At 41.7% G+C, this 19,503-nt stretch overlaps 1 protein-coding gene across 9 annotated transcripts; it reads left to right on the top strand.

The window, feature by feature from the left end:
- The first annotated feature begins 22 nt into the window (after window positions 1-22).
- On the top strand, window positions 23-17,124 carry LOC125321579 (OX-2 membrane glycoprotein-like). 9 transcript variants are annotated; one of them, XM_048294643.1, is made up of 6 exons: window positions 492-1,215; window positions 1,438-1,519; window positions 2,280-2,606; window positions 3,232-3,498; window positions 5,316-5,432; window positions 14,535-17,124. In XM_048294643.1, exons 1-5 carry the CDS (start codon window positions 1,153-1,155, stop codon window positions 5,426-5,428), a joined length of 852 nt encoding a protein of 283 aa, XP_048150600.1. In that variant the 5' UTR covers window positions 492-1,152; the 3' UTR covers window positions 5,429-5,432; window positions 14,535-17,124. The 9 variants fall into 9 exon arrangements, with proteins under 9 accessions (XP_048150605.1, XP_048150607.1, XP_048150606.1 ...); XM_048294645.1 differs by having other exon boundaries at window positions 14,515-17,124; XM_048294647.1 differs by lacking the exon at window positions 14,535-17,124 and adding an exon at window positions 12,951-12,974.
- Window positions 17,125-19,503: the final 2,379 nt, after the last annotated feature.

Below are 19,503 nucleotides of genomic sequence, written 5' to 3'. Positions count from 1 at the left end.
GCCTCTCCGGGGCTCACATTCCATCTTTTTCCCTGCTTCCATGTACTTGGCCGTGAGCAACCACCCCTCTCGCCGCCTTCCCCGGTCGCATTCCCAGGACTGAGGAGGGTTTCGGGCGGAGGTGGGCAGTGGGTGCCGGGTGCGGGTCAGCCTGACAGCGCCGCCGGGAACGGGACCTCGCCGAGGGCACGCAAGGCTGGAGCCACCGCCCGCGACTCGCGTCTCCTTCCTCCGTCTTTCTTAGCCGGAGGGTCCTCCAGATGCCGGGCTCGGTCAGCAGCTGCCTTCGGAACCCTGGTGTGACGCCAGTAGGGTGACAGTTTCTTTAAAATTGAAGTGGCGGGGGAGCGGTTTGTCCAGGGAGAGGCACAGCCAGTGGCTCAGGAGCCCTCCGAGATGCGGTTTGGGAAGGCGCAGCAAAGGATTTGCGCTTTACTTGCCCCAATCTTTAACCCCTTTTCTTCTTCTTCTTCTTCTTTTTCTTCTTCTGTTCGTTTTGGTTTTTGTTTCCCCACCCTGCAGTACCCGTAATTGAGGTTGTGACCTAAAGGGATTTTCTTTTCTTTCTGTGCCCGGTATAGCTACTGTACCTACACGGTATAGCCTCGTTCCTCATTGTGTGAATGCTTGTAGCTACCCCGGGTGTGTGTGATGGTGCATTAAGAGCTTTAACGGGTACTCAAGCAGTGAGGCAGAGGGTTGTTATTGAAAACTCTGCTTGCCTGCAGGTGTGGCAAATTTTTCCCTGTTTTTATAAACAATTCTGTAACTCTATAGTTTCTGCTTGCTATGGTGGCCCTTGATTTCTGCATCCTTGTAGGAATATCTATCTGAATTTCTTATAGCCATGCTCAAATATCTGACTACACAAACTTTTTTCATTTGGCTCGTTGCTGATGGGTTCTTGTTTCCTGATCCCACACGTAACAACTTGGTCTCTGCTTGTGCTTCGTAACTGGAGAGTTATATCAGGAGTTCTTCTAGCACAAAAATACTTTTTTCTTCCTCTTATTTATTTGTTTGTTTGTTTATTTACCACCCCACCTTTTTAATATAGAAAATGCTTTTTAGTTAATTCTCTCTTTTATTTTTTGCATCTTGTCTTTATAAGGTTTGGCTTTGCTTACATTCTTAACAAAAGATCGTCCCAAGATGCATCAGCTAGTTTTGCAGGCATTGGCAAAAAACTCAGCATGGGCAGAGTGTGTTACAGAGGTATTTTTTTGCAAAATAATGTTTCCACTTGAATATAACACCAACTTCAGCGCCAGGCAGGTCTGCAATTCAGTTGTAGGAAACAGGGCAATAAGACTTGTTAAATCTTTCTGTATGACCCCAGAACTACATTCTTTTTCACATAAGAAATCTACTATTAATTTTTGCACCCATGCAATATCACCAGAAGATGATCTGTCATCTCTCCTTGTCTTTCTTCAGGTAAAGCAGATTTTCTCTTCCAACATGACTTTACAAGTTCTGGTTTTGTGTTTGGCATGTTCTGGGCTTGGAAAGGCAAATGGTAAGTTGAATTTTCTGAAATCCGCTTGAAAATGTTTGGGGAACTGGTTTCAGATTTCTGAGGCTTCGACAAAGTAAGAGACAAAAACAGGTGAAATACAGATTGCTGGTGCTTTTTGACATGCTACATAGCTGAGACAGGAATGGAGCTGGTAGTTTAGACACAAAACTTCCTGGAGTAGCATTTAGAGATGGGAGGGAGAAGAAGCATCCCATATCTACAGTGACACTGGACACCATTGTTAACCTGAGCTGACAGCTTCCAAGAGTGGGGCATTCCCTAAATAACTTACTTCCCTCCGTCTCAAATGCACTGTGAAACTACAGTTCAGAAAGTCTTTTTAAGGCATTTTGCTGTTTACTTCTCTAATAATGGCTTGGTGTGTACTTCCCTTAGGCATTTGATCTTCCTCTAACTCTTAGGAAACAAAAATTGAGTATTTGCTGAGAATAGAAAGCCATGAGCTGATTTAGTAAAACTTAAGAGGGAAGTCTGCAGATACAGGTACAGAAATAAGTAAGTCTTTTTTTCTTTTAAGTAGCTTAGAAGAAAGCTAAAGCCTCAGCAAATGTAAATCAACATAACTTCATTGATTTCTAGGAGTATGCAGGAGATGGACTTTTTTGCAGGGGAAAGCCATAAAAACAATATGTAACTGAAGGAGTTTTGTCTGTGGGTAATCCAGGCCTTAGAATCAACATTAGGCTTCTGAATATGTGTAGTATCTGCCCATTTCATTAACTGTTTACTATCACTGTAGTGGTTCCACAGGCTAAACACACAAAAGTGAGAATGGGTGACAATGTGACTCTGAGCTGTGCCCTGACAAAAGCCATGGATGTTCTGCAAGTGACGTGGCAAAAGGACTCCGAAGAATTACATGATAATATAGCTACATACAGCAAAACAAACGGATTAAAGATTCACAAGCCCTATGAAGACAGAATGAATTTCACAAGCTTGGAACTCTACAAGACAAGCATAACTTTTTGGGATACTAGAATGGATGATTCAGGATGTTACAAGTGTCTCTTCAATGCTTACCCTTTTGGCACCTTCTCAGGAGATACCTGCCTGAGTGTTTTTGGTGAGGTTCTCTGCAGGGATATGTTTCTAGTGAAATAAGAGGAGTTTTCTCACCCACAGTATTTCCTTGAGTAGATTCAAGAACTGCAGTGATAGGAGCACCCCTTTGTGAAACATGATGTAGAAACAGAGCACTACTTCTGTGAGCAAAACTCTGTGGGTCATATTCAAGACTATTGTGTTTGTTTTGGCTCTTGCTTGTTATTCCATGAGTAGCAGCTGAAAAGCAAGGAGTGGGATCTCTCTAAGTCCTTGATCAGTCCCAGCTGGAACCTGGGCAAACCAACACTGCTTGTTGCAGTTTCCTTTTGCTGCAAGGTACAACCCCAGTGCTGTGAGCTGCTCTGCCAAACCCTACCATTGATAGGGAATTAGCAGATAGGACCAAGAAATGATTTTACATAACAGATTATTTTAATACTTGGATTTCAGATTGAGTGAAATCTTTGGGGTACATAGCTTCAGTATGGGGGATGGAGGGGACCTGACCCAAGGAACTCTTCTTCATTCCTTGCTCTGTGTGAATCCAGTAAGCTTTGCTCTGATTCATAATGGTTGTACTGCTACTACTGTTTATGACCAGGTGCTCACTGTGGTGATGACTTGTCTCATTTGTGTGTTGGAAGGTCTCAATGCATCTGTCCATTACAACATTTCTGAAGGTCGTTTGATAGTCATCTGTAATGCTGATGGCCTCCCAGAGCCCACCATCACCTGGAACAACCTGTTCAATTCTACTCCTACACAGAAGACAGTCAAGCACAAAAATGGGATTGTGTCCATCACCAGTGAACTGGAAATCTACAACATTCAGAGCATCAGTGCACAGGATTTGACCTGCAGTGTAAACAACACAAATGAAAAAATTGAGTTGCCTGTGAAAATAAAAGGAGGTAGGAAGCAGTACAAGCAACTTGTTAGAATTCTCTTGGCCTCCATGTTTTGCAGTAGCATGTTTGGGTAGGAATCTTCTGGGAAGTGGAGGGAATGAGATGTGTATATGTCAGGAAATCCTATTTGCATTCATTGTTGTCTTTCGGTAATAACCTGTCTTTGCGGTAATAACATATTGGAATCCTATCCAAGAGGGAAAAAAAGCCAGACTAATCAGCTAGGGAGATAAGAGGTTTAGAGGCACCATGCATTTTGCAGCAAGTTGAACTTAGGTTTCCACGTAGGCCTTCATATTTTTTTTTAACAGCCTGAAAATAAATATAAATATGTCAGCTGATATCTATGAGTAGAATGATGAGTAGAAACTCTATGGGTTGTTTGACGAATTTGGAAGTTTTGAAATTCATAACAAACTGTCTCTGAATCAAATGTTTCAGTTCAACTTACTGCATGTTTTGTTGTATTTAACCCATATATTATGTTCTAGTTTCTCTGATTTTTTTGCTAAGGAACATGTGCGCTGCAGTAATGGTCAGGGAGGAATAGTACTTTCAGGCCTACAGGGAGGGAGTCAGTTGAAGATATTTACATTTGGTTTATACAGAAATCTTAGATACATTAATGTAACATCTGAATATCTTGTAGGGTTAATTTATTTCTTCTTCCAACATTCTGTTCTGCTGGAAAGACTTTCACTCTGTTTCTTCAGATAAGGAACAGCAACATTAAAAGCTGAAGTGCCATTCTTAGTTCATCTAGGAGCATTGACTTGGGTGATCTAAAATTCACGTCTCTAAATCCAGAACCTTAAATTGAAGACCACTTGTAAATTAGCAAGACAGGAAAAGTAGCTTGTATAGCTGTGGGTTAATTCTGAAATTACATGCTCAAGAAGTGGTTGTTATAGGGATAGTAGTAAAGAGCAGGAACTGATTTTTAATATCTGCTCTCTAAACATTCAAAAGCAATTTAGTTCTTAATTCTGAATTACATTAACTGAAAAAGCATATCAATATTTTTGTCCCGTCTCTAATATTATTCTGTTTTGGTCTTCTAAAAAGAAAATGTGTATCTCAGAAAGCAGAGAACTAAGACCATTGTTATTTCTTGCTAAGTGGGTAAAAAATCAGCTAACAGCTTGTTGTTTTAACAATCTTATATTTTAGAGGACGAGAAGTTCAAATGAATAGTTCAACGTTATTTTTGTTAAAAGACAATAGTTTTAGCTTGAGTCAAATAAATTTTAAGTCATAGAGTTTTCCAGCTAATGTCAGTGAACATTGAAATGGGCCCTTGTATTAGCATTTTGATTAACATCAGTCAAATGAAGTGGCTTATGTCTAACCAGGGAGGAACATTTACACTCAGCTGTTGGGTAGAGCTATTTGCAGTCAGCAAAACATAGCCTGTCTTCTCTTCTTAAAATTAATGTTGCCTTTTCAACAGTGTTAATGTTTAAAAGTAAAAATAATAAAATTCTGGGTGAACAAAAAACTCTTCTGAAATTGTTAAGACTTGTATTAAGTTCTGCTTGTGTATGTATGCCAACCACAGTTTCAGGTATGGGAATGGCAGTTTTCTTTGCCATGAGCACATCTTTTCTTCACATTTTCTCTGGGTAAGTAGTTTTGTTTTTGAAGACACATAGGTTTACTCTCTCTGCTGAGAAATTTCTGCTTTCATGTATCTTATCAATACCTTTAACCGTATCAGTGGCACCACTGTCATTAATCAGACATTCTCTTGGCTCATTTTACTTTTTTCTCTATAAACTAGATTAATTTGCTGTGGGTTTTTTGTTGTTTTGTTTTCACAGAAGAGGGATCTTCATTGCTTTGGCTGGTGATTATTGTGGTGATTTTAGTAGTCATCATAGTTCTGATTCTGATTATGCTGTTCTGGAGGAAGATAATATGCAGGAGGAGTTGAAGTGGTGAGTCGCTGATGTGTGGAAACACATGGTTTTCCTAGAGTCCATAATAACGTCTGATCGTCTGCAGAGAAGAATGAGACTTTGTTGAGATACCATTGGGGGTATGAGAGTGTCATATTGGACAACTTAATAATAATAAATTATAATAGTAATATATTTATGGTTTTTAGAGGTTGCCTCAGTTGCATGTAAGTTTAAGAGTTGTTTTGCCACTGCCAAGGGACAATTCAAGGTTGAAAATTGTGAGGGAAGGATCCAAGGAGAGCAGAACATGCTTCTCTTGGTTTGCTTTCAGGTAGCAGTCTCAGCAGAACTAATTCACTTATCTTTCACGTTTTCCCGGAAGCCCATAAAGTGTAGTATGCTCAGAATATTTTTGGCAGATGAATGAAACATTGGAGAGAAACCCACCCAGGGAGAGTGATGTCCTCTCAGGGGAAGCATTTTCTACTGGTCACGGCACCATCTTTGTATTTTTTAAGACAAACAGGGTAATATGATGAAGAAGTGTGCTCAAATTTGGCATGTGAGCATGCTTCCTAATGATGAATTAAGGAGAAGTTGCAGTCAGCATAATGTCTCTGTGTGTGTAATAACCTGGTCATGGATCAATTCAACTCTCTAGCCTTAATTAGTAGTAACATAATGAACAGAAAAAATCTGGGGGGGCGACACACCATAAGCTTCAGAAATCACAGAAATTTGATGGTTGTTGGTAGTTTCACTCTTGTTGGACTAAATCCAAACGCCATGTCTGGCTTTAAATTCCACTAATATATTTAGAAACACTAGCACATATTAACTCAGTTCCTGACTATTACCTGCTTCAGGGTGATAATGTGATATAAAGTAAAGAAATGTTTCAAGGAATATCACACCTGTCCATTGCAAATGTAGGCTTACAGCATCTACTATTAAGAGGGCTTGACCTAATGAATCTGTTACTGCCGCAGACACAAGTCTTCACTGAGAAGAAAGAGAAATGAACAGTTCTTACACCCCAGATATAATGTCTTAAATATAAAATGTATGTAAGACTTATATTGATCCTATAAAAAATACAGAAGATAAAATTTCTTGTTGAATTTTCAGACCAAGCCGGAAGTTAAAGTGCAAGGAGTTTGTTCTTAAATACTGCTTTTTAAAGGATCAGAAGAAAAAGGTGAAATGCTCACAAGAAAGATGTATCTTTATTCTAGAATAACCCTTCCAAACACAAATGAGCTTGTACTAAGCATACCTTGAAGGAGAGACCATGAGATGGAGGTGGTGTGATAGAGCTTTTGGATCACCACTAGAGCAGATCTGAGATTGGCCAGGAAAAGAGAGTGCCAAAAACCACAGGTGCTGCCTTGCAGTGTTTTGAAGCCCCTTCATTGCATAGCAGATGAGAAGAACCACACTGGGATGCTGTGTTTGCACTGGGGCCCTGTGGGGTATGCCCAGCCCCTGCCCTGCAGGGAAAGCCTGCTGAGATAAGGAGATTGCTTAACCTCCCAGCAGGACTCCCTGGAAAGGCAACCACTTTTCAGCTACAGTGAGAAGACAGACCCAGAATCCTCTGGGAGACCCTATGCAGATCCTTTGTAACCCATTGGCCTTTACCCTCTGACACCCACCCCCTGTATCCCTGTAAAGCTAGCCCTCTGCCCCTGCGAGGGAGAGAGAAGCTCGTCCCTGGCCTCCCTTTGCTGGGTGTGGACTAATAAAGTTGCCTCGTGCAGAACAGCTACGCAGGCCTCTCGTCTCTCTCCCTGGTCTGGCCTGGAGATTGCCCGCAGAGCAAGAGCTGAAATCACGAGCTGAGAATCACCAAGAGCTGACAGCTTCTGTACGGGCACTCCAGCCAGCAGCTGAGGGAAGACACCGGGCCCCAGGAAGACGATCTCTCTCGGGACCATCTCTCTGGACCGGTCACAGCTTCCTGGGTCAGAGCTACTGACCCCACAGCCAGCTGCAATAGGGCCCGAAGCTGAAGCAGTGTCAGTGAAACACTGCTTGACAAGACTAGGATGTTCATTTTTAGAGCAGGCTGAGGATGTTAATGTGTGTCCTAGCATGATTCTGGCCCACGGGCAATGCCCTTATGTGGGTTCAGTGATAGGTTGTAACAGAGCCATCCCCAGCAGGCAGCGACAGCAGGTTTCTTATGCCATACACCACGCACTAGGTATCCGGCTTGGAGCCCCCAAGCCATTTCATGTATCCTTGTGCCGTGACATGGGTCACATAAGACATGATTTACTGCTGCGGAGACACCGCTGTGATGTACAACAGAGCCTGCATGTTATTTGGGAAACTTCGAACAGATCCCCCTCCCCTGCCTTGTAAGGAAAGCATAAGACACAGAAATGCATTAGTTTCAACTGAAAGCACTGTGCCTCTTTTTCCTTAGCTAAAGGCTCAAAGCTTGAAGTCCCACTATGTCACCAAGGGAAGTGAGGTCTCATGTCCTGCTGCCTGGGAAGATATCAAGATTCCTAGCCCCACATGTATGCCAACATGTCACAAGGTCAAGATTTAATGTAAATCCCTGTTCACTGGGGCAGACGGCATAAATTAGATAAGCAGTGTTTAGTAGTGGGTGTTTGTTAGATGAAAGTTTATCAAGAAAAGCAGGATTTCAATGACCTCAGTTGTTTGTGTTCCTTCCCGTTTTTCATGGGTTTTGATTAACTCTGATGCCAGGATGTGACTTCTGCAGTGAGCTTGTAAGTCATTGAGTCTCTGTTCTTTTAATCTAGTCTAGTTTTTATCAGTCATAGTCTGTATCTTTTCAGTTGCTCTTTGGTCTTTAGTTTCAAAAATGTAATGCACTGAGTTGGATTGGTTTTGAATAAAGGCCGCATTACTTTATCTAGCTGATCATATTCCTTCCTACAGTGACCATCTTAGGGAAATGTCTAGTCTGTCTTCCTAATTTACATCTGTTTCCCTGAAGGCATCATTAGTTACTTTGCTGTAAAACTTCAGTGGTGGTGCAGTTCGATCACTCTGTCACCATCTGATTTTTTTTTTTTTTTTCTCCCAGGATGCTTTTTTCTGTTGGCAGCTAAGGGTTACTTACAGTTTATCTTGTATATGATTCCACTGTCACTTTCCTGGCCATCCTTAGAATACTAAGAATATCTGTGGAGCTACAGTGATTTTTAACACTATATTTACAGTGCGTTACCACTCCACAAGTATTGTGATGAGGAAATCCCCTAAACTTCTTAGCTATGGAGCCTAGTCTGGTTTTGTGGTGACTTGTTTTTGCCTTGATCATCTGTAAAATATATTTATGCTTTTTAAAGCATTGGTTGTAGTTGATTCACCCAAAAGGCAGTCATATCTTTCAGAAAGCCCTTTTCTGGTTTTATCCTCTATTGTCCTCAGATTGGTTAGAATGAGGAGCAGTGCTTAGGTACATGCTTTTGGATGTGCTTTTTGTAACAGTGCAATAGAGAGCTAACAGCACTGGCTAGAGAAGGCCAGGGTCTGGGGCTTCAATACTTCTTTTCATTCTGCACTAGATAACAAGCACAGCCTTTCCAGTCTTATCAAGATGCTTGGTTTTTAAAGTAAAACAGTAGCTTTTCCTCTGGGTGGCTGGGGACTCCTCTCTGACAAAGTTTCTTCAAAGTGCTTTTGCTTCTGAGAGTAAGGTTAGGTTCTGCTTTGCTTTTATTTTTGATGCTTCTTTCCTCTTCATGATAGATACTTGGGAATCAGGTCAAGAGCTGGGGCTGAAAGTTGATGTCCCATCCCTCAGACATTTGCCTTGTGTACCAGTTACAGAGCATACATACACTTTGGTTCTTCCTGATAATGCCCCCAGTGAAGTCCCTTCACAACATTTGTGGAAAAGTGACTTGTTTGGAATCAAACTGAGCAGCCTGTGTGGCAAGTGCTGACACACAAGCTTTGGAAAACTTACATCTCATCCTTTACCAAGTAGGCAGGCAAACCTAGCTGTGCCTATCACTCGATATAAGTGCAATGAGCAGGCTGCAAAGAATCACCAGTCATAACTTCTCCGTGAAGCTTCTTGGTGCTGCTCATATGATAAAAAGTTAAATCCTTTCATTCCTTACTCAACTAATAGAGCTTAACTGTAGACCACATCAAGATAAAGCAGTCCAGTTAAGAAGCCAAGTGCCCGGGTAGAAGCAAAATAAAGGCTATTAGCCTGAATAAATTCCTGTGACTTACCTGCCATTTATGTGTCTTGACTTGAATGCTTTCCATAGCATCACATGCTTATTTCATGGCTTGCAGGATACTCATATTTCAGCCTGGCCAAATAAAAAGCCCTGTAGTTAATTCTCAGGATCTAGCAATCTGCAGGGGGATAAAATTCCACGCGTAAGTTTTTCCTGGAGGCTTGTGGTAACCTGTGAGGAAGGACTACTTCACAAATGCATATAAAGGCCAGAATGGGTATTTTGGGTTTGGTTTGGTTTTTAAGAATTGGTATGTTGATCTCTTTTGGGTAGCTTATATAGGTTTTGCCATGTGGAAAGCTTCAGAAATAGTCAAATAGTATGCTTTTGTTTAAAAAAACTATAACAAGAGCAAAAAAAGAATGAGGCTTCTAATTGAATAGATATGATATGGAATAGTTAAGGAAGTTGAACAGAATATGTTAACATGGAAGAAGAAAACTTGAAGAGTCATAAAAGAAGAGACTAGACCAGGCCAAAAATTCCATTCTGCAGAAAGCAGCAGCACAGAAACGTGTTCTTCCTGTTTGGAAATCAAAACATTCAGGTTTTCTTCAAGAAGAGATTTTATGGAACTCAGGTGTAAGCAGCATTGTCTTTGCCACTTAGCACTATGGTTTACTTGACCAGGTGGTGTTCAGTCAAAGGTTGGACTTGATGATCTTGGAAGCCTTTCCCAACCTTAATGATTCTACGATTGTATCTGAACACAACCAGCTATCTGTATTCCAAAGAAATGCAGAACCTCAATGTGCTTCATATGTTACACAGGTACTACAAAACAGGTTCAAAATTTGTTATGAGCTGGAGATCACTTAATACCCTGAATAGGAATTTAAGATGCCCTGATTGTTACCTTTTGAAGTTTGATAGTTGCTACAAATAGTATAGAATCAGGTCCGGTAAGTGTAAAATAGCAACTTGGCTGATCAGCTATAATATGTGGGTATGAGAAACTGTTAGGCTTTTAGGAGTTCTCCTTTTGTTTTTCTTTTTCTCTTAAGGAATTTTCCCCATACATGTTGCTAGGAGACAATAATTACTGGATACTTAAGAGAGACAAAAAGACCGGGCCACAGGGGGAGGGGTCCAGATGGCTGCCCTCTTTTACCTGGGATTTTCTCGTGTGGGGCAGAGATGCCGCATGATCTGGACTGGGAAAAGGAGGTTGAGTGCAGCCCCTAGCTCTCTTGTTCTCCTGGCGTTCAGAGGGGAGAGAGGCTGCTGTCGTTGTGGAGAGACTTTGTTGCTGCTGCGGGCATCTGCCTTCTGCTGCCTTTCTTCTACCGTCAGTGGAGCTTGCTCACTGGAGCAGCTGTTGCACTGGGACCCTATTTAACACCCTACCTCACTAAAAGAGGTATCACCACCTGCTCAGGTGCCTCAGGGGACCCCGGGATCCCAAACTTGCCTTTCCCTGACCCACTGGGAGTCGGGCCGTGGCTGTCCTGCCCCTGCGGTTCCTTTGCCACTGCTCCAAGTCTTCGCTACACTGTAGCTCCATACACCCTACCTGCCGAAACATCCCAGGGTTTCTGCTGCAGCTCCGGAGTTTGATAGCATCTCATCAGCCACACGGGATTTTGTGTTCATCCCTGCTGTTCCAGCCTGCTGTTCCCAAAGGTCTTGCTTGGGTGCCGGGATCGGCTGCCCCAAAGGGTTTGTGAAGCCTTTCTTCCATCCCTTCCTGGCTCAGCCAAGCCGCCATTACTGTGTGCTCCCCAAGCTCGCGCCACAGCGCCCCCTGCAGGCGCGGGGAACCACCACACCCACCCTGCCTGGCCGGAAGCCAACAGCGCCCCTGCCGGCTGTAAGCGGAACTGCACCGAGGGGGAAAGGGTCCGACAGCCGAGAGAGGCTGGCACTGGGTTCCTGGTTCTGTTTGTGGTTGCTGGCATAGTTATTGTTGTTTGTTTGCCTTGTTTTATATATATATATATATATATATATATATATATGTATATATAAGTAAGTAACTGTTATTCCTATCGTCATATCTTTGCCTGAAAGCTCCTTAATTTCAAAATTATAATAATTCGGAGGGAAGGGGGTTGTATTTTCCATTACAAGGGAGGCTCCTGCCTTCCTTAGCAGACACCTGTCTTTCAAACCAAGACAGAAACCCAAATTCTGGTGGCCAAATATGTCCTGGAAGTCTGAGAAAAAAATATTATGCAGGAAATTCCAGGTTTTGGGAAACATTATAAGAACAAGTACTCAGTTACACTTTTCATTGCTTTGTTTATAGTAAAGGTAGTCATTAATTCTGGAAGAGTCATTATAGCAGTATTCTCTAGTCTGTATTCAGTTTAGGGAAGGTTCTGTTTCTAAGATCTAGCTTAAAAACTGCAACATTTCTTCTCTTATCTTACGACGTGACATGTTTCTTCAGTTGATTTGCTTTGACATCTCGTTTTCTTACTAGCAAAAGACTCGCTAGTTGAGAAAATATAGTAGCAGCTTAGTTTTAGGAGAATTTTCAGAATCATTTTTCTGGAGAAGACCACTAAATACCAGACTTTCAGATTATAAACTTGGGACATAACTCCCTCTTTCATGAGGCAGATGGATATAACACACTTCCTTTGCTCACAGAGGAATGGGTTTCTAGCAGTCACGTCCCAGCTGGTGAGGCTCATTTTAGAGAAACTTGGTTTGCTCTCATGTGTGGCTTTAATGGGAGCAGGAGATTATATTTGTCCTATTTTGAATTCCTGCAAAATAGCAAAAAATGTGCAGCGAATATACGACAGCCTCATTCCTTTACCCTTCTTAATACTATACCAAAAAACTACCCCAAACCCAAGCCAACCAACCAAACAAAAGTCCCAAAACCCAAAAATGCCACAGTGTAAAAACAGTATAGCCAAACAGACCTAAACAGAGCTACTGAGGGGAGGAATTAAATAACCAAGCAACAGCCCTCATGACAAAAATGGGTAATTCAGTGAAAGGGTAATTCTGCTGCCAGGCTGCCCATCAGGTTTCCCACAGAGATAAATATTTTGCAACTCAAGTGAAGATGTTTTCTGCATTTAATCACTCTCTGTTTCCAGACAGCTCTTGTTCCCTAGTGTCTTGGGGTGACTTTATGATGTGTATCCCATATCACTGCCCTATGCCCAGAAATTAATTCTTGTGCCTTTCTATGCCTTTAAACTGAGCCTGAGAGGGGGAAGGGAAAAAAAAACTGAGCAAAACTTTTTCAAAGCAGTTTGCAGCTTGTTCAAGGTCACACAGAGATAGCGACTTTTTTTTCCCAGCCAGCTTTCAACCAGGTTTTCTTTCAGTCTTTTTGTTTTTCCTTCTCCAGAGAGAGACTGAGAGTTGGCCTTTTTTTCCTTCCCTGGAATTTTGGATTTTTTCCCTTTTTCCATGGATTGCTTCAATATCAGAACACATTGGGAGGACTTTCCACCGAGCACAGAGGGCCTGGCCCTGGGCCAAGCCCCAGCTTCGAGGAGACCAAAGGGAGGACTCTAATACTTTCCCAGGTTTTTTCTTCACAGCAAAAGATTTTATTATTTAGCATTATTTTCCTTTTCCAGTGTGTTTGTTAAATAAATAGTTTTTATCTCTTTCACTTTCCTTCGAGGAAAATTTTTTTTTTCCCCGAACCTGGTGGGGGAGGGGTGGTTGTGTCTTCTCTCAGAGGATATATTTCTAAATTTGACCAAACCAGAACACCTAGTAATTCCACTTAATTTTCTGTTCACAGAAACGTGCAGTACCCTCTGGTCTGTATCATATATAGAGGGAGGATGGGCACACTTTCCAAGCTTTCCACACTTTAGTGCTACCTGTGAAGCACAGGGATGGCTGGTGCTTTGTTTGTTTTCCCAGACATGTTTTGCTGGGAAAAGCATGCTCCTTATTGTGCTTTCCATTCAGAAGAGCCAGGAAAAGGGTGTGGCAGAGGAGGAAGGAGGGAAAGGTCGCAGTTCTGGTCTCCTGGGCCATGGCTGGGGTTTTTGTCTGTAAGGATGAAATAAATCCTGTTTTGCTACTGACAGGACGAAGGTAGTGGTGTAGGAAACATCTTGGAGTTTGTCCTGCCCATCTAAACAGAAGGCAATGAAATCTATGCTACTAAGACACAAAGCCCTTTCTTGGCGAACAGGGAGGCATTTAGTATATGTGAGCAATACAATTTCTATCTTGTGCATCATATTTGTGCTCATATTTCATCATGAAGTAATCTTCTGGTCCTTCCTTCTTTTCATTCCAACAATAGGGCTTTGTATATAACCAGAAAATAAAATGCCTGGGAGATGAAAGGGAGAAAAAATAGCATTCCTGTGATATGTGAATAGTTGCCTCACTGTTTCAATTTCTCATTCACTTCCTTGGTAAGAATTATTTATATATGCGATTCCAAAATACTTTACAAAATACTTTGCATGTATGCAGCGTTATTAGATAAGGAACTTCTTTCATACCCCTCTACATGAAAAGTAAAGATGCCATATATTTTATTATTGTCTTCAAAGCCATGTAAAGGTAGAGTTACAAACTGGATCTCAAACATCCAAATGACATTCTGAAATATCAAACTATTTATATGCTCAATATATGTGTGTTAATTAATTATTGGTATATTATTACCAGTGAGAAAAGTTGGTTTACTTTTCACAGTTTACAAATCCTTTCAGGATTTTGTATATTACTTATCGCACTGTCATATTCTGAAATCTGCAGTGTGTGTGATTTCCAGAATTAAAAAAGCAGGGAAGTTGTTCATCAAAGGACGGGTTTGTAACTGTTGCTCCCCACTTTCTCCACTGTGCATTTCTCTTCCTCCTGTCCCAACAGCAGCCACACTGCTAAGCAAAACCTGAGACAGCAACACAGTGGCCACAACTCATCCTGTCCTGCAGCTGTTTTTTGTGTTTTCTAGGATCCTTGAGGATTTCCATCCATCTACTGGATCATTAGAGCCAGCAGCCTGAAGCCAACATTACACATAATGACTTGACTGGCTGGAAAGAAGCAGCAATAAAAGGAAAAGACGTCGCATACACTGCCCTATCTGGAAGCTGAGTTGATCGCTGAAATGACTAACACAATGTTTGTTATCTGGTCTAGGCCCTTAATCTTAAAATGTAGGACTGGAGGGACCACTTGTTCTGCTGCTTTGCAGAGGAGATTTTGCCAGGTGAAACCTTCTTTGCCCATGCCACTCTTGGTACTGCTGCTGGGCAACATATATTTGTCTTCTTCCAGTTGAGTTTTGAAAAAGTCCATGGATAGAAGCTCTGCAGACTCTCTGGGGATTCTCTTCCAGTGCCTAATTGCTCTTGCAGTAGAGAAGAATTTAATTTTTGTCAACATCTGTCTGCAATTTCACTTTCAGCAGCTCTGAGTTCATGGCCCTCTTCCTCTCATCTGGTTTTTCTTCTCTTATCCATCTATTCCAACTTCTTTTTCTCTGTCTGGAAAGACCTACTGGACTCAAAATCAGAGGACTCAAACCACACTGGATTTGTCAAAATTACTGGGGAAGAGCAATAGGTCTCCAAGAAGGTGATTAAAAGCAGTAGCAGCCACAGTTTGGAAAGAATTGTAAGTAACTTATATAATACATAAATAATTTACTTTATTTGTCTTCTTTCTAATCCTGGAGTGTTTTCTTCTGGGTTTTTTGATTTTTTTAGGGATGTGTGTGGTGGGGTAAAAGATATGAGTGAGGAAGAGATGGTAACAAAGGCCAGTAGAGGAAGCATTGTCTTCTCCATCTTTTCTTTCCTTTCTGTTAATATCCTATCCTACTCCTTGCTGAGCAGTCAAAAGGCATGGACTTGGTCAATAGTTTTTGTGCTCATCTTATGCACTGTTCAGAATAGTCTTCTCTGTCTTCATTCATTTTTAGTGTGTCTTTTTAAACACAGGTGAATCGCTTAGGTGGCCAAAAGCCATTATTCCATGGCTGGATCTCCTTGGGTGGTATGTCACACTCTGAGCTCACTGTCCTGTGTCACTACTGTGGCTGTAATGATACCAGCTGGCAGTCTTGCAGCGACTGAGCTTACTCATTTGTCATGCTTTTGGTAGCAGATAAAGACACTGCACTATTCTTAGGAGCTGGCACCTAATTCTGCTGCTGTCCCAGGCTGGATTGGAGCTTCTCTCCCGGCACACCAAGTAGCTCATCGCTGCCAGCCCAAGCTTGCTGGTCCAGCCATTTCCAGGCTTAAAATTCCAGGTGCTTGGCCCCATCTTGCTGGGCAGCAGCAGGCTGCTCAGGAGGACCGTGCAGTCCTGGGCATTGCCCTGCTGCTCCTCATCTTTGTGAGGGGTTGAAGGCTCCAGGTGCCCTTTGCCTCAGTGCTTGTTTTGGTTGGGACAGAGTTCATTTTCTTGATAGAAGCTACTATGAGGCTACCTTTCAGACTCTCCCCTTCCCTCCTGAGGGGTTGTGCAAGCAGCTGTGTGGTGCTTAGTTCCTGGCTGGGGTTAAACCGTGACAAGCTCTGAGCACCGTCACAGGTCTCTGTGCCTGCCACACAGGACGAAGATTGCTAAAAGCAAGCCTACCTTTGGGTGTACCTTCTTAGTGGTGAATTTTACTGACAGGATAGACAGATGGGAGGAGTGCAGGGAGTCCTCTGGTGATTTTTTGTTCAGCTGATGACTGCTAATGTTTAAGGTGTTTCTCAGTCTTCCTTCTGTCTGAATGTTTGTTATTGTATCAGGATCACCAACAATATTCTCTTTTCTTTTGGCTTTGATGAGCATTTGATTGTGTATCTGAAATACTCCATCTTACCAGAGTGCGTAGCACTTTCGATTGTGCTTTTTATGTCATATGTTTTCTAAGGGTACAAACTGTCAATCTGAAAAATCAACAATGGAGATTTAAAACTTAGGACTCAGTGTTCAGAACAACTATTTTGTTGGCTCTATAGCGGTGGCCTATCCAGAGTCTGGTAAAAAGTTTTGCATGTATGTCTGCTTGTGTTACTGAGGATGTGAGGGGTGACATTTACTCTACTATTGTAGGCACAGTATGAATTATTTATTTGTATATTTCACTTTTTCTAATTAAAAAAAACCTGATCCAACCAAAACACCAACTGGTCCTTTTTTTTTTTTCCTATTTGTTTGGGATACCAGAAATGTGTCACTGCAATTGGGCTTTTTAGTAGTTTGGATTTATACTTTGCTTCTTTTCTGTACAGAAAGTGGGAGTTCATGGGGTTTTTAAAGTGTTTTGGGGTATTTTTCTTTTCAAAAGGTTTTGAGCAAAACTTTTGAGATAAACTTACAGAAGTATTTCTGACCACAGCAGCTGCACTTTAGTTCAGATTTGAAAATAACTTCAGTCAATCAAAACAGTATATTCTATATTTTTACAATTGTTGTCTGTGTCATGTTTGTTGCTTAATTATTTTTTATCTAAAGTTACGTGCTCTACTGATACACTGTCTGTCTTGCTTTCTGTACTTCCCTGGATGAAAAGAAGCCAAATAAAGCAAATTTGAACATAAGGCCACATGATTTCTTTCATTTATAGCACAGTGCTTGTGAGCTTTTATAAATCAGTGAGAGAAGTATCATGCATGAGCTCTAAGTGCATGAATCATTCCTTTGGGAAAATCAGGAGTGACCCAGTGTACTCTTTAATACATGTGGCCTTTTGGGATTAATTGTGAAACCACAATAATTTTTGTTTCTCATGACATCAACTTGCACTTTTCTTCTTAAAAGATGTGGTCATGAGACACTTGAATATGGTTAAAAAGATGTGTCAATGCTACTGTATCCCTAGAGGATTGTGTCCTAGATCTTGAAATACTAATGAAAGGCAACAGGTTATTGCTTACCTAAGCTATATTTGTTGGTGAAATACAATAGGCAGTGATTTCCAGTGGTTTTCTAGAGATTCCAACATAAACTTTTAATTTTCTTAAGGAAACAAATGGTTGCTGCTGATGGCTTCTGAAGAGCTCCCTCCTGTATGCTGGCCAAAAGTGCAAGTCTTGTTGCTGCAATACCTCACTCACCCTGAGAAATGGGAAATTGTAGTTTCTTCTCCTGGGAATTTGTTGCTATAGAACAAGGAATAACAGTTTTAAACTAAAAAATAGACAATTTAGATTATGTATAAGGAAGAAGTATTTTACAATGAGAGTGGTAAAACACTGAAGCAGGTTGCCAAGAGCGATAGTGGATGTCCCATCTCTGGAAACATTCAAGGTCAAGCTGGATAGGGTCTGAGCAACCTGGTCTAGTGGAAAATGTCCCTGCTCATTGCAGGGGGGTTGGACTGGATGGCCTTCAGAGCTCCCTTCCAATCCAAACTCTTCTATGATTCTAAGAATCTGACACTCTCAAATCAGTCGGGTTCCCTCTCCATGCAAAGGGAAAGCAGTGAGCCAGCGGTGCTGCTGCCCCGAGCACAGTGCCAGGCAAACTGTGGTTTTCCCAGGAAGAAGAGCAATGTTACCATGCACAAGAGCAAAAGGGCTGCTTGCCTGGCCCAGGAGCTCCTGGCAGAGCTGGGTCAAGTGCTGCTTAAGCCACCAGTTGCAAGGTGGGTTGTGCTGACAGAGCAGCGCAAGAACCAAACAATGCAGAATGAAGTGGTTCAGGCTGGGGTCGAAGTATGGTGGCAGAGTTGAGTGGCCTTAGAAAGAGTAGATTGGCCACCCTTACATTCAAAGAACATAAACATGTGCAGAACAGCATGTTTCCTCAGGAAAACCTCAGGGTTGCTGTAAAATCTATAAAAGGTTGGTTTTTTGGCTGACAGCCTGGTCCTCAGAACCTGTCAAAATGTTTGCTTTAGTTTTCAAGTCACAGCACATTGCTTAATTCCTACAGCTGTCTCCTCTCTTTGTGTGCTTTTGTCCCTGACATGCTCAAGGGTGTAATTACTCTGAGTCTTGAATTGTGCTGACATAAGGGAAAGGAAGGTAAAGTGTCTGTGAGAGATAATGTCTATGTAAGCAGGGCTGCCTTCCCATGAAAGATGGAGTTTGAAAAAAAAATCACTTCTGATCACCTTGTGAGAATTTTTCCTTTCTGCCTTGGGTGTTTTGAGTGTTTTCCCATTGTCCTGCTACACTAACCACCCAGCCCAAGGTCAGGCAACTACTCCAGCTGCCTCTGAAGTAGTGAATGCGTGCTTATGTTTTCTCCTTTATCTTTTCCTTATCCTCCACCAGCCCATGAAGTTTGCCTCTGCACATTGTTTCCCGTTTCCAAGTCTGAGAAGTAGACTTGGGATGGCTTCTGGGTGACTTTTTCCATGTCATGTCATGTCATGTGCCTGGCTGCTTCACTTCTGTGTCTTCCACAGAAGTTAGTGTCTGCTAAGTAAAATGCTGTTTGCTCTGAAAGCATAGTGGCAGCTGCTCTCAAAGTCTTCTGCATAACAAGATGTCAAGGAAGGAAGCTAAGTTAGAAGCTAAGGGAATGTACAGTAGGGGTTTGGATTTTTTTTTTTCCTTAAGATGGATTGAGGTTAGTGGCAGAATCAGCACTGAACAAGAACTTGAGTGTTGATGACTATTACTTTTTCTTCTTTTTCTTTTCACATCTCGAGTTCTTTTTACCCAGAGTTTGAATTGAGACACAGGAGATCAAGGATTCTTGTTCGGACTTACTTGTTTATTATATCTTATCAGTAACACAGCTGCACTCTTTGTGCCTCTTTGTTGGAGGGTGGAAAATGGCTGTGAGTTTTAATTTTCCAGACTTTTTTAAAGTCTAAACTAACCAATTATGAGATACGGTTTTTTACTTACAATCCAGTTACTAACTTTTCATGTTCTGTAGTGCGGAACTTTTGACCCAGTGACAGAACATTCAGATTTGTGAAAGAGAAGAAAGAAGACATAAATCCACACCCAAAATCCTCCATA

Source organism: Corvus hawaiiensis, chromosome 2, assembly GCF_020740725.1.
Source record: "Corvus hawaiiensis isolate bCorHaw1 chromosome 2, bCorHaw1.pri.cur, whole genome shotgun sequence".
NCBI lineage: Eukaryota > Metazoa > Chordata > Aves > Passeriformes > Corvidae > Corvus > Corvus hawaiiensis.
This window is presented reverse-complemented; position numbering and strand designations above follow the sequence as displayed.